This window comes from Drosophila busckii, chromosome 2R, assembly GCF_011750605.1.
Source record: "Drosophila busckii strain San Diego stock center, stock number 13000-0081.31 chromosome 2R, ASM1175060v1, whole genome shotgun sequence".
Classification (NCBI taxonomy): domain Eukaryota; kingdom Metazoa; phylum Arthropoda; class Insecta; order Diptera; family Drosophilidae; genus Drosophila; species Drosophila busckii.
The window spans coordinates 15,564,938-15,580,527 of record NC_046605.1 but is presented as its reverse complement, the minus strand read 5'-3'; the positions used below and the strand labels follow the sequence as shown (position 1 = coordinate 15,580,527).

Here is a 15,590-nt window from a genome sequence, read left to right as displayed (position 1 = left end):
AACTTTGGCTATCGATGATAAAATGAAATTAATTTAAAAGCTTTTCAGCCCTAAGGAAAATAAATATTTCTAAATTTTTTCTATATTTTCTAATTTAAATATTCTTGTTTATTTTTATATTTGCATATGCACTGATTCTTAAAAATAATATTAGTGTGCTAAAAATATAATAATTCAGTTAAGAATATTTTATTTATTGAAAAAATAAATTTAAAACAAATTTGACGCGAAATTTTTAGTGTTAAGCAGCACTAGCAATTTATTTTAGCATTTTTTATAATTTTCTTTTAGCTATTTATAGCAAATGCTTTAAAGCGATTTAGCTATGAAATTCTGTTCTGCGTACACTAAAGTAATTTAAATGCATTTCTTAAATTTCATATAAGCAACAAAACGAATTGAATTGCCAAACTGTTGTTGATAATTAGCCTTAAGCTGATTTTGCCACATTCAGCTTGAATTTGTTAGTGCACTGAATAGCTTTAAAGCTCGTGTAAGGGGCGTGAGCTGCACTGCGAATGAGAAATCCATTTAAATGGCAAAAATTCAATTCAGAAGTTGCAAGCTGCACATTTTCCATTTTTCCATTTTGACGTCAGCTTAAAGAAACGCCAGGAGGCGAAAACTTTTTTTTGCCAAGCTTGCACTTTAAAAGCTGTTTGCCCAGCATACTGCGAGTTACGCTCGAAAAATAAAAACTCGCAAGTATGAAAACTTGCAGCGAGCGCTGGGAATGGATGCTGGCATCTTATTTTGCAACTAATGTGTTTGCTTAAGCGCTGAGTGCTGCTCAGCGCGTATTTCGTTGCACAAATTAGCTGCTCAATTATGACACTGTATGTGCTGTGTGTCCTTTCGGTATCCTTTCGGACTGCAGTGCTCAATACTTACTTATGACAGTTAAATTCACTTTGGAGTTGCGCGTCGGACTCTTTTGGAAGTCGACACGACAACGATATTCGCCCGTATCGTCCTCCGTTGTGGCCTTCATGGTCAGCGTGCCGGCACGTCCCTCCACGTGAAAGGACAAGCGCTCCCGATACGTTTCGTCCGACCAGTGCGTGCCCTGCGCAAAGTTCGAGTCGCGTGTATCGACGCTGCAAAGACAAAGAACAAACTATAAGTAAAAGCTGCACACTGCGCTAAAAGTAACGCAAAAGTGAAAATAAAAATAAAAGAATTTCGAAGTCGAAGTTTAAAGCTGCCCTGGGCGCCTTCACCTGTCGCTTTGGCCCAACTTTTGTATAATTGGGTTCACCAATGAATTAATAATCCATCTACTCATGGCCCAAGACCCGCAAGTCGCTTTGTAATTTATTGTTTTAGTTTGTAATTGTAGATTATTGATTAATTCGCGTTTGCTTTGCGTGTTTGTTGGCCAAAGTTTGCCGAAGCTCAAGTTGCTGTTGGGTCAATCAATGCGCTTACAGTTTGATTTTACTTTAATTATTTAAGTGCAAATATTTTTATTGCGGCAGTTCATGTGCTTAATAATTAATTTAACTTTCATATATTTATAAATCAAAAAGCAGCTCTTGCTAAAAATTTCAGACAATAGAAATATTTGACTTATCGCGTAATCTATTCAAAAAAATATATCTGATAATTCTAGTTAACGTTAGCTTCGCATCGCATAGAAGAACTTGATGTAATATTTTGTGTTGTTATCAATAATAAATTCAATAAACTTATTTTTTTTGACAGAGCCACTTGTTATCTATCATAAAAGACCTAACGACTTTTTACAGCAACAAGCAGCATTAATTTTACATTTAAATCGAACTATGTGAAATTGTATCCAACACTCTTATCAAATTTCAGCTGGCGAGCAGCATCTTTACTAACTAAGCTACAGCTGCCTTAAAACAAGTTACAACTTATTGCCTTTGGCTGCTTTGAAATAATAATAAAAGCAGTAAGCAATTGGAAATTAAGTTTACACAATTCTAATTAGTCTGGGATTTTTGACTATCACATTGTTGGTCCGCTGCTTGATTTTTGGTATGAGAAGTTTTTATTTTTTGGAGCTTATTTATATTTTGAAAATTTTTAAGCGACATAAAAAAATGTAGAAATATATTTTAAAGCAAATAATTATGCTTTGTAACAAAAATTAATTTTTGTAATTTATGTACAAAAAAATGCATTGAGATTAATTTCTATACATTCCTATTGAGCTAACCTACTCTGTCGCTAGCTGTAATCGTTGCCGAATCGCGATTTAACGCGGAAATATATTTAGAAAAGGCGAGGGTTTTATTTTAAATATATATAGTTTTATTGCTGCCTTCTGGCAGATTTAGTTTTAGTTACAAGTATTTTTTGAGTGTATGCACGTTTCGAGGATTCAAAGTTAAAGTTACAATTGTTAATTGTGACGATTCGACTGTACTGTTAGTAGAGAATTATAGGCCTCGGCCTCATAATTCTAGGGATAGAAGATTAGTGATAAGCAAGAAGAACGCACAAAGAGAGCGCGAGCTTTTTTTTTTTTACAAGCGCAAATGCACGCACAAAGAAGAGAGCGCGTAAGTGCAAGCCGCAAGCGAAAGAGCGGTGAATAAGCGCAAAGAAGAGAGCTTCATGGAGCTTCTTCAAGCGCCAAGTGCGAGATTAACACTGTAGCTGAGAAGCAAAAGTGATTGCCTTGCATGACGATCAATTTATCAATCCTTGATTAAGGCTAATTGTAGTTGAAATTTAATAGTTGATGTGTATAACTATACAGCTAGACATAGCTGCTGAATTGATTGCTTACTAGACAAGCAGCTCTACTTTCTTTACTTAGCTCATAGCAATTTATTTAATATATTGTTCAACACCTGCTGTTCAACGTTTGTTTATTATTATTGCGTTTGCCTTGTGAGTACACAAAATGATTAAAAATTCCAAGCGTTTGCTTTGGCAAAATTAATTCAATGGAATACAATGCCTTTTGTCTGATTTTCTTTTGTGTGCAAGTGCCAGGGATGCAGTTATTAAGCTCTGCAGCCTTTCTGACAGCTTGCCAGAGCAGCAGTTGTGTCTGGTTTATTGCATTTCAATTTTGATATACAGATGCTGGCATATGCTGCTGCATGTGGAGTATTGAGATAATGAGCACATTGACAGCTGCCAGCTCACATGTCAGTTGACAGGCAATAAATAAAAAAGATTGAAAAAGGGACACCATTGCAGCATTGAATTGGCGTGTAGCTTCAATTAAATTTGTAGAAATGAGAGCGCAGCGAAATGAAATGAAATCAAAGTCAGAATGGGAGAGAGTGCAAACATAGAGATTTGGTCGAAAAGGCAACTTGCGTTTTATGATTAATTTAGTTGCTGAGTGGTTTTTAATTACAGGCAGAAGAGTTGAAGCGTGTCCGTGTGCAGCCTTCGCGTTGAGCTTTGAGTGTCGTTACGCAACGCTAATTACTATTTTCGCTCTAGTCATTTGCAAGTCCTTGAAAGTGCTGAAGTTCAATTAGTTACAGCCGCATGTCAATGGCGTTGTTGACTGCTCGACTGGCAGCCACAGAGACAAACACACGCAGACACAGACACAAACGTAGTTAGAGACAGCGGAATGGCAATCAGCTAATCAGCGCTAGATGAGCGTCAGCCTCTAAGTCTCAACACGCACAGTCAGCGTCAGCGTCAGCGTCACAAGCGAAGGCCAAGCCACATGCATGTGTTGCTGGCTGCTCGCTGCTCGTCCGAGTCTGACAAATCCAATTAAAGTTTTGCGCCTTTGATGTGACTGCCGACATACATATCTATATATCGCATCGTATATCGTATAGAGCTATCTACAAAAACGCAAAAGTCTCTGCCACCAACTACATACAATGCCCCATAATATTGTATGGCATGAATAATTGAAAGTTTTTTGTTGCATCGCTCCTAACCTTGAGGTTACTGCCAACTTTTAGCCAATTTATGGTTACAACCTCAGCCTCGCACTGTGAATAATTTTCTAGTTATGCTAATTTAATGGCGCACAAAATGGGCAGAAAAAATTGCTTAATTAGCAGACATTAAATCGCAAAAAAAAAAAAACAAAATAAGAGAGCGAAACGAAAAACTGCCTGCTGACCCCTAAACAAATAAAGCAAGCAACAAAATAGAGACCAACAAATTCCAACCCCAACCAACTGACATGTGCAGATTTCATTTCATTTGCGAGAGGGTTGTACCACACACACACACACGGAAGTCTGTCTGTGGTAATCAATTTTGTTTATTTATGGCAGCCTCTGCATTCAATGTGTGTGTGTGAGTGACATGTGGGGGCAGTAAATAAGCCTCCAGTTTAGCTCATTGGTGAAGTAACTAGTAACTTCATTGGTTACCGTTCAACAACATTGCTTACACGACTAGCTAATGCCAATTAAAAATATCGGTGCAATTAATGAGTCTGTCATAGGCAGTAACAAATTCACATTATCTGCATTTGAATTCACCAATCACCAATTCACCAACATCCAAGCTTCTTTATTTATCATTTTAATACAAGAAACTGCAATTTAAAAGTTCATTAAAAAGATTGGTGAAACTAAATCACATCGTTTCACATTTACTTTCACCAATCACCAAATCCTCAACATCTTGTAATTTATCCTTTTAATACAAGAAACTGCAATTAAAAATATTGGAGAAACTAAAAAAAGGCAGTAACTAATCACATCATCTGCATTTATTTCCATCAATTCACCAACATCCGTTTGCTTTGTTTCTGATTATAATGCAATAACCCACAAAACGAAAATTCAATCGATATCATATAGCTAAAGCCGTACTTAATAAGCATTGGTGAATTTACTGCAATATTTTCATAGATAAATTCACCAACGAACTCACCAATTGCTACAACTCTATTTACTCTATTTACAATTTGTGTTTCACTTTAGCTTACTTAGTCTAGTTATTTGCTAACTTACCTATAGATGGGCGTCTTTAGTCCAACCTTGTACCAAATGACGAGCGCTACGCGATCTTCATAGATGGGCGGCGTCACATTGCAGGGCAGTCGTCCCAGTGTGCCAATGATGGACTCGGAGAGCACGGGCGGACCTGCAAGAAATGCATTTAAGCATAAGAGCGCATGAGAAAAAAAAAACTGTTGGCTGTTGGTGCACAAACAAGAGGGAAATGACGTAAAAAATACATAGCTTGGCTTTTATAAATGCTGCATAATTAGCGAGCAGCATTAGCACTTTGTTATTGGGGCAGGCCGAAAGCCGAAAGCCAAATACTTTGCCAAGCGAAAAGCGTCGCGATCTTTTACTTAGTGCCACTAATAATGCTATAAATAAAAGACAAAGAAAACGACGACCAAAAAAAAAGCAAGCAAGACAGTGCGACAGAGCGAATGGAGGGGCTAAGGGCAGGGCCAGATAAAAGTGATGTAATGGCTGAGACGTCATCCTTGCTGCTCTTGCTTGGGTTTCGCCGTGGCCGCGTTTACATTAAAGTTAAATTAGCGCACAAATCCTTTTTTTATGCTAATTTCACTCGGCTTGCTTTCAAGGGTTCTTATTATTTTTTTTTTTGTGTCTTTCGTCTTTCTGTTGTCTTCTCGATTTCTTTTAAGACGCCAGCCAGCCAACCAGTTTTTGAGTTATGTCTTTGGGGCTTGGCTTCTTTGCTTTTAACCATTTCCTATCGCCTGGCATTTGGCCGTGTTATTTTTGGCCAGCTCGTAAAACTTCGCTTGGCCTGCATATGCCGCTGGCCGTAGGCCGCGCCTAAAGTTTGAGCTAATGAATTCGTATTTCGAATATGAAGTCCAAGGTTGCAGCAAATTTTATATACATTTAAATTTGTTTGCAAAAATTTATTTACAAGCGTTGCTTATTTCAAGCTGAATGCTTCGCTTAGATTTTGTTGCAAATTATACAATTAACTACCCAGAAATTTTAATTTTGTTTTTGTTTCTATCCCTTGACCGCACCTTTTAAAACTTTGCAGGCAACCCTTTTCATTCTTTTTGTTAATTTCTATATTTTTGCATTACTTTGGGTCCTCATCGCTCTTTTTTTGCATCTTATTTAAATCACTTGTAAACTAATTTGCATTTCTTAGGCTTGCCTGCCAAACAAACTTATTAAAAATTTCGTTAAGTATTTGCGCTGTCTTTTTGAGTTTGGCAGCGGTCGTCGATTTTGTAATTAGACAGGCCCCAAAAAATGCGTAATTTAGTTATATTGCATAATAGTATTAAAGACAGATTTAAAAACGTTGCGTATACGCAGCGTGCGCACAACAAATCTATGATAAGCATAAACAGTTATCGGAATTAGCCAAACACACACGCGTCTACATATAAAATGAATGACTGTCTAAGCCGGAAATGGTCGCGCGCTTGGCTTTTTGATGTGACTTGTGTCTGGGCTGCCGTCATGTTTCGATTTCTCGCTCATTACATATGCAAATATGTTCGATTTGCCATTAGCCGCTGGCGCTTAGCTCCACGGACCGCAGTCATGTGTCTGCCTGCGATACGCAGTGCCGAGAGTGCCTGGCTTACATTACTTTTGCGTTTGGTTTACTGGAATTGGGAACATTAGCAAAACATTTAATTATAGCAATTAGCTAATTAGAGATTTTCACTCAACGCAAATTTCGAGCGCACAACAATGTGAGCGGCACATCAATCCTCGACTGATTGTATTTGTATTTTCGCTGAAATTGCGAAATTGAATTTCACAGCATGGCCTTTAAATAATGCACAAATATTAACTGACGGGGCGAACGCGCGCGCGCTGCTGCCGCTGAAAATTAAAGTGCGCACAATGCCAGACGACAGGCAGCTCATAAATTTTTACAATGCCTATTAAGCAGCAGTTTCACACACATAAGCGTGCGTGCGCGTGTGTGTGTATATTATATGACGCTGTCTGCATCGGCAAGCTGCAGGAAACTCTGCTCGAAAGGATACGCGCAAGAGTAATAAGAAAACAGCAGCCAACTTTATGCACACACACGGCGTAAGCGAGTGCAATAACGATGCCTTGTATGACTCGCTGTATGTGTGTGTGTGTGTGTGTGTGCATAACGCATGAGTACTTGGTGTTTATTTATTTTCATGGCGTCTGACACAGTAAAAACTTAAAGTATATAAACTTAAAGAATTATTATCATGCTGCTGTTTTATTTTTATGCTGTCTGCAAGAATTTGAAAAGCAATAGTTATAAATAAATACAAATTGCATTTTAATAATTAGTAAATATATTTAAATTAACTGTGATCATTATCGATTATGTTTTGGCCATTCCCAGAGTCTTCACGTCAAAGTTCTTGCCCAGTAATTTTTAAAAAATTGCTCTTAATTATTTATGATCCATAACTCTGTTAAGTAATATTGCAGAAATAATGTTTATTTATTTATAAATGCAATTTTAATAAAAGAAATATATATTGTTCGAATGAGCAGCTGTCTTTCTTACTTTTTTTTTAAATTAGAACAACTTTAAGCACAAATGTTTATTTGAAGCAAAATTTGGTTGCTCAGAAAAGTAGGCTACGCTTTGCGCTTTTCAGTATTTTATTTGATTTGCCTCGTTGTTATTAAAGTATTGCTCTTTATTATTTATAATCAATAACTTTTTATGTAATATAGCAGATATAATGTTTATTCAATTTTAATAAAAAAAATATATACATTTCGATTTAGCAGCTGTTTATCTTACTTATTTTTAAATTAGCACAACTTTCACTGCCACTTTGATAGCAAAAATAATATTTATTTTTTAATAAATCAAAATGGAAACTGTAATGTTAGCCTTTTGTTTTGTTTGTGCATTCAGTTTTACACATTCAAATTGCAGTTCAAATTATTTTTAATAAATTTACTGAGAATCTTGCACTTTTAATTTGATTTTTATGCAACTGCTGCTGCTGCTGCTGCTGCTGCTGCTGAGACTGAGCAGTGGGGCCTATAAAAATGCAATCAACATTAATTGCAGAGCGCCATGGCAATGCGGCCATTAAAAGTGCCTGGGCCTGGGCAAAACTTTGCCGCTTGTCAACATGCGCCGCGCCCAAAGGCAGACGCAACAACAACAACAACAAGAGCAACCACTGCTTTAGTATGCTTGTTGTAGTGTAGAGACTCATTAGCTTGCAAGCATACACTCACATATGTACAAATGCATTAGTGTGTGTGTGAAAACTTGTCTGGCAAATTAATGGCACATAAAATTATAACAGAAAACGCACTTGAAACTGAAAGCGTAGCTAGCAAAAGGTATCAAGCCACAGACGACGCTGCCGCATGCCACATGCCACATTTTGATAGCATTTGCAGCAGCTAAGGTCATAAAATACTAAACAGTTTGTATTTGTGTAAATATTTGTATGTGTGCGCGCGTGTGTGTGTGTGTGTGTGCGTGTTTGCCATCGTTAATTAAAAGCAATGCCAATGCCTTTTTGCAGCTTAGCGGGCATTTCTCTTATTTTTGCTTTCGCTTCCAATTGGCGTTGTTTTTCGACTTTTAGCACATTTATAGCCAATTATTTTTATTGGCACGACATGCTACAGTTGCTTAGAAGCTCCAGCGAGCAACCGCACACGCCAAGGTGTGCAAATAAATGACATTAAGTATCGATGCATGTGACGTTCAACTAAATGGCCAGGGCCATAGCAGAAAAATGTGCGACTTATGAAAGCAATTAAATTGTTAAGAAAACAACGTGGCTTCTCTATTCGGGTATATATTGAAACTTATAGCTTTTATATTTAGCGTAAGGTTTAATTAATTTAACTTGCATAAAGAGCAAAGTGTTGAATTCGAAGCTGCGAGAAACGTTGCCAGCCATTCAACATTTAAAACATTGAGTCAACTCAAGGCTTAGTAGTCATTTTTAATTCTAGGCACTGTTATTTACATTTATTTGCTGCTGCTTGTATTAAATTTTATTTTGAACTGCTACGCAGCTGTTTTTCCATTTAATTTTATATTAACTTTTTACTTTTAAAGCAATCAAAAATTATTTGCAGCTAATAAAATTCACATATTCATTTACATTGCATGAAATAAAATATGTGAATCGATAATAAATATCAAAGTGACTGCCTAAGCAACTTAAGTGTTTACCAAAGCAGCCCGTGTGATTTCTAAATAATTCGTCCTTTAAAGTTGCTGCACTTTTATAGAGCCAAAGAGTGAAGCAAACAGCTGCAGCATTTCCATATATGTAATATGAACTTATTCTTAGCTTTAAAGCATGTTAAACAAAATGAAAATTAACTGCAGAGAAGCTTGTTTACTATACTAAAAGCATTATTAAATTGTTAGCATAAGTTTCATATAACTAATTTACTAACTTAATATTCAACTGCTGAATTGATTTAATGCTAATAAATTTCAACAAATTTGTATTGAAATTTACGTTAACATGTGTGACTACCAACTGTTAACTTAATTAATAATATTGAGTGCCATTGACCTTCCACATTCAATTTCAACTATGTGCAACAAGCTGAGCGGCAAAGAATGTTAAGACTTGAGCGAAGAAGCACAAAAAAAACCAAAGCGAAAGCAAAAGAAAAATTCAACAGAAATCTGACAAAAATTATTATGCAAATTTGCTTTCATATTAGTGACGCTGCGCTGTGACGAAGTCGACAGTTTGCAGCAAATAGAAAAGAAAATATATAAGTAAAAAAAAAAGAAAATAGAAATAGGTGGACTTGAGACGCAGCTGCGAGGGTGACGCAAGTTGACAATGGCAACATTTGCTGATTTGACAAAAATGTGCTCAAGCGCGGAGGTGAAGCGCACAAGCATAAGCGACAGAGACAGAGAGAGAGAGAGAGAGTAAGAGAGAGACAGTATAATGCGGGGGGGGAGTAAGTTTAGTGTAGCTGTCGGTGTAGAAAAAATTCAAGCTAAGCAAATTGGCAACAACTGACAATAAAAATTTAAATAAAAATCTTGTCAATATTTGTAAAAAAAAATAATAAAAGAACTTGCTGTGCGTATCTTTAGCTGTAGCTGTAGCTGTATCTGTGTTTGTATCTTTAGCTGTATTTGAATGTTGTTTCAAATGAGTGCAGGCAGCATTTGCATAATTTGCTTAAAATCATGAGCCATAAAATGAAGCACCCTTGGGGAATTAAATTTAACCCTTTAAGTTGTTCATGCTCTTTATTCATATTAAATGAGCGCACGCATAAAAGTCAAATGCTCTCAACTTGTAATTCATATCGATGCGAGTGTAAAGCGTTTTAATTGTAATCGCTCAGCTCATAAAATCAGTTGAAAATAAAAATCAAAATAATAATAATAAAAAAAATTCAAGTACAATTGAACGCGAAATCAAAAGGAACGTAGCTTGAGCTCTCGAGCAAATTCGCAGCTACAATTAAATTAAATTTAAAAGTGCCGACTGCCCAGTCAACCACCCAGCCCCCCCGCCGCTTTACAACTATTCATGTGTAAATTTGAACAAAGGCATTGAGGGCGTTGCGAACATGGCGACAATTACGGTCAAGTCCAAGTCGCTCGCTTGTTCTTTTTGCTCTCGCCGCTGCTGCTGCTGCTTCTTTTGCTATTTTTCTGTGCTTGTAGCATTTTATGGCCATTTGCTTTATGTAATGCTGGCAAGTGTTTCAGTTCGTGGGCGCAAGGGCATAAAAGTAAAGGGGGGGGGCTGGCTGACTCGGACTGCTTGGCGCACTTTTAATGTGCAATAAACTGTAACGATAATGATTATGCCTTGTTTGAGGGCTGGGCGTCAGGCGCGCGCTCTGGGTGGGCTCGCGTGTGGGCGTGGCAGTGACTACAAGTAGGCCTCACCGTTCCGTTCAGTTGCTGGCTGCAGTCAATCGTGGGTTAAGTTGACTTTAATGTGCGCCAAAGTGCCAATTATTGAAAGTGCTTTCATTTTTTTCTTTGCTGTTGACCAAAGGCGGCACCAAATAATAAAAACAAAATCATTTGCTAGATTTCGAGCAAATTATTTTTGTATTTAATTTAATTTCGCTGTGCAAATAAAAGCTGCGGCACATAAACTTCAAATTCAAAATAAAAACTTCAAGTCGTAAAACTAACATATTCAAAGTTTGGCCACATAAATAGCATAAACATAACATATGCCAACCCCCAAACTTAAACTTATGCATATAAAACTATAAAATTTTAGTGCCAACTGTTGGAATTATGTGCGCATTTATTTGCGCACATTTTGAGCTCAGGTATCTAATGCGGACTATCTTTAATGCACAAATCAAGCAACGTGTATTCGTGTGTGTGTGTGTCGCCCCTTTCGATAAACATGCCCATTTTATGTGCTACTTAAAGCGACGACGGTGCCCAGCGCCTGCATATCGAGTTTGGCTTTTATGCGGGGCCCATTACGTTTGTAGCTCACTGTGATTTGGATTTGGATTTCGGATTTGGGTGTCAACACGTGTGTGCATTTGTGCTTAAGCTTATCTTTAAAATGGCATCGATTCGTGCTGACTCGATTACCAAATAATATGCCAAACCATTGAAGCCATTTAAAATTTTTGCAGCCATTTTCGGCTTCGACTTTAATTAAACGCGTTTTATAAATTAGCCACAAATATTTCTATTGTTGTGTATTAAATTGCGCAAATTACGCTTTCCAAATGAATTTATTTTTACTAAAGAAAAAAGCCAACAAGCCATGCGCATGGACCCGCCCACACACACACATACACTTGAAGCATTTTGACTTAATTGCTACGCAAGGAATTTCTAAATGAAAATTTTCATCAAAAAGTCTCTTGTTTTGTATTATTTGCTGCTGCTTCTTATTATTTTATTTTTGCAGCGATGACTTAAATATATCTTTGTTTTTTATTTTGTTGGCTGATTTTTCTTCTCATCCCAGCATTTTTATATTTTTTCTCTGTGTCTTATTGTTTGAAATCATTTTTGTCCGCTGTCGTGCTTTTGCCTTTTTATTCGTTTCGTTTCGTTTCGTTGCTTGCCATTTTCTGTGAAAATATTTATTGCTCTATATATGTGTGTGTGTGTGTGTGTATATATTTTAGCTACTGTCATATTCATTGATGTATTTTCTGGCTGTGCATACAGCTCGCGGCGATTGTTTATATATTTTTTGATAGCATTAGAAATTAATGAAATCAGAAACGACAGCAAGACATGAAAAAAAAGAAAACTGAGAAATCAAATGAATCAAAATACAAATTGGAAATAAAAATTAATACCCTCGAGCGCTCGTTCACATTATATATATAACTTTCGATGACTACACACACACACACACACACAGTTGGGTTGTCTTTTTAATTAGCAGGACATTGTCTGTGCATTTTTTGCTGCAAATATTTGGTACACAAATCAAGAGAAATTCTTTGCATTTCAACTCATTTGATCATAAAAAAAGGTTTTCCCCTAGCAAATATGCCAGCCATAAAATATAAAATAGCTGCCGCACTCTCTTGCTCTCTCTCTCTTTGCAACGAAAGGGGCACTGCATACATTTTATTTTTATATAATAGCATATAAAAAACAATTTCTTTTGATTTATGCGCTCGTAAAAAACAAATAAAATTTACATGCACATGCACATAAAAAAGGAAAAAGCAGCAACAACAGAAATAAAAGAAAATGTTTATAATATAATATGCTGCTAGCTAATATATTATGAATATGTTTATATAAAGCGAGCTAAACTGCCGCTGGCCTTCAAATGCGCAGCAAGGTATGCAACAGTATACAAATAAATATGAAAATAGAGTGAGAGCGAGAGCGAGAGATACTAAAGCAAGACCACAACATGTGCCGCTTCAATCTCAATCCACTGCAAGAAGAAAATAAAAAAAAGTAAGTAGAAAACGCCGGCAAGCAAGGCAAACAAAGCAAAATAAACAACAAAGCGTAATGTGTGCGTAATGTACGGTAAATATGTGCACTGCACACATACATATAAATGTGTGTGTGTGTTGGTGTGCGTGTGTTTAGTCAGCTAGAATGTGCAGTTTGGGGGTCGCATAAATATTTCATTAAGTTTGTCTGCTCCGTCGTGCTACATTTACGATGTGCGTCCATAAAATGAGAACAAGGCGTTCATATTATGTATACGTTTTACCCCCTTACTAACGGCATATTTCTAATAGCACTAGGTCAGCGCACCCAAGAAGCAACAACAACAACTATTAAGCAGAGCAACTGCTTTGAATTCATTTAAATTAATGTGCTTTTTCAACAATTAAATATCAACTTAATGTTATGCTTTAATTTAATAATTTGAAGCTTCGTCGTAAATAGTTAATATTAACACAATTATTTTATATTAATTATTATAAACTAGCAAAATTAATACTACTTACTAATTTCTTTAAATAATCAAAACATATAATATTAATAACTATGAATCGAATTCTGATGGTTTAGGGACGATTGCGTCGATTCAAAGTGAAGTTTAGATACAAAAAGTGAAAATCAAAACACACAAAAATAAATTAATTAATTGAAAACTAAATTTAAAAAAAGGTAAAAATATAAAAAGATTTTGTTAAAATCTGTGAAACAAACGCTTGAAAAACTATTATTCAAAAATTTTCCCTACAAATATAAAAGGATTAGAATTAAATTTATTAAAACAACAAACAGTGAATAAAATATACAAATGTGCTATGCACATTCAAAATATACTTATTTAAAATTAAATCTGTTTTCTATAATACTTACAATATAATAGAGTATCTGGCTCTCAGTTTTAAATTAAAATTACAGCAGCTCTAAGACTTACTGAACGTAAATATAAAACTGTCTACATTTAGAGCTTGAATTAATTTCACTTAATATTCTTTTTTTAAAAATTTTAATATTAATTGAATAATTTTAATTCTTATAAATAATTGCATTTTGGCATACAACAACTACTGCTAAGCAAAAGCTTTGAATTCATTTAAATTCATAAATTCTTTCAACAATTTAAGCTCAATCAATTATAAATCTTATTTTTTATTAAGGATCAAAACTTAATATAACATATGTTTCTAAAACATATTTTAGTTTTCATTATAATTTTACCAAACTGGAGATGCTTCAAGGCAAAAGCTTTGAATTCATTCAAATTTATAATTTTTTCAACATCTTAAACTCAATTTAAAACTAATTATTTATTGAATATTATAAAAGCTTGTATTCACATAAATTAATATATTAGCTGTTTTTTATAATAATAAACTTTTAATTATAATATAATTATAACTTTTAATTATAATTTATAAAGATGCTACAAGGCAACAGATACGAATTTATTGAAATTAATCAGCTTTCAAAACATCAATTTTATAATTTAAATCAATGTTAAATATAATTATTGAAGATTTTAATTAGTTTGTTTAATAATAATAATAATTTGAGCTTCATAAGCAGTGCTTACTATTTGCAGGCTTAAGTCATTGACTATGGCTTAAGCAACTTTGCTCATTAGATTGGTTTGCTTAAGTGTTATGCGAATCACACACACACAATAACACACACATGTATACACACTCTGAATGCAATTTGAGTCAAGTTGAACAGGTGCGTTGTGCACGCATTTGATGGTAATGCAAATGCAAATGCTGATTAGCTGTTAAAACGCTCTGACCGCAACTCAATTGCCTCCGGCAATAGAGCGTCAGTTGAATTAGACGCTCATCAGACAGCCGTTGAGCAACCGCAGCCACCCCCAAACCGCTCGACATGCAGTTGAATTACAAACTCGCAGCCGTTTGGCCAGCCGCCATTCTATATAAGCGCAGTTGGGTGCGTGTGTGTGTGTGTGTGTGCGTGTGTGGAAATCAGTGCTTATGGTAAACAGTTTGCTGCTGATGCTTAAACAGCTTGAAGCATAAACTCAATTAGTTAGCTGAGCGACTGACTGAGCTGAGCTGAGCTGAGCTGAGCGTAGTGAAAGTGACGCGCATAACTTCATAATTCCCAGTCAAGCAATTACTTATAATTTATCTGAGCAGCGTTTTTGCAAAAGTAATACGCACTCAGACCCGCTTGGCCATGCAATCTACAGTGATATGCTCCAACACTTGGCCGACTTCGCTGCCTGTCATGCCTCACACTGAGGCACAGCAGCAGCCAAAGCAGCAGCAGCAGCGGCCATCACACTACAAATGAAACGCTCTGTCATGTGTCAGTGCAGCAGCAACATGAACAGCAACAACAACAACAACGTAGAGTCAGCTCTGGAGCTGTAGCTGGCACAAAATAAAGTAGCTCTAGTCGTAGAGCAGAGCGCACAGAACAATCAGTGGCAACACGACAGAACAAGCAGCACTGCTACACCCAAACAATTCCCCAGTTTCCATAGACCCCACACACCCCACCCCACTCCACAGCCCACAGCCCACAGCCCACACCCCATTCCCTATGCCAATCCCATTCCCTCGCAGTCATTGTCATTAATTTAGCTAGCGCTCTGCCCAAAGCAATAGCTTAGCAGCATTTCCCCCCAAGCCGCCCAAGCGCTCCTCGCTGTCGGTGTCGGAGCGTGAGCGTGCAAAAAACTTGGGCAAGCTCATAGAGCAATGCGGCATATTCAACAGCGCGCGCACCATGGGCAAGCAATGCACTCAAAATTTAATAATTGCAAGCAATTTTAGTTC

At 36.3% G+C, this 15,590-nt stretch overlaps 1 protein-coding gene across 8 annotated transcripts in view; it reads right to left on the bottom strand.

Annotated features, from left to right (window-relative positions):
• LOC108597232 (nephrin) overlaps positions 1-15,590 on the bottom strand; it is a 72,503-nt gene that overhangs the window by 20,979 nt on the left and 35,934 nt on the right. For all 8 annotated transcript variants that reach the window (XM_033293072.1, XM_017983675.2, XM_017983676.2 and 5 more), the window contains 2 exons: positions 4,920-5,052; positions 892-1,097 (listed from right to left, as the gene is read on the bottom strand). In XM_033293072.1, the coding sequence (XP_033148963.1) occupies positions 892-1,097; positions 4,920-5,052 (339 nt within the window). The remainder of the gene's footprint in view (positions 1-891; positions 1,098-4,919; positions 5,053-15,590) is intronic.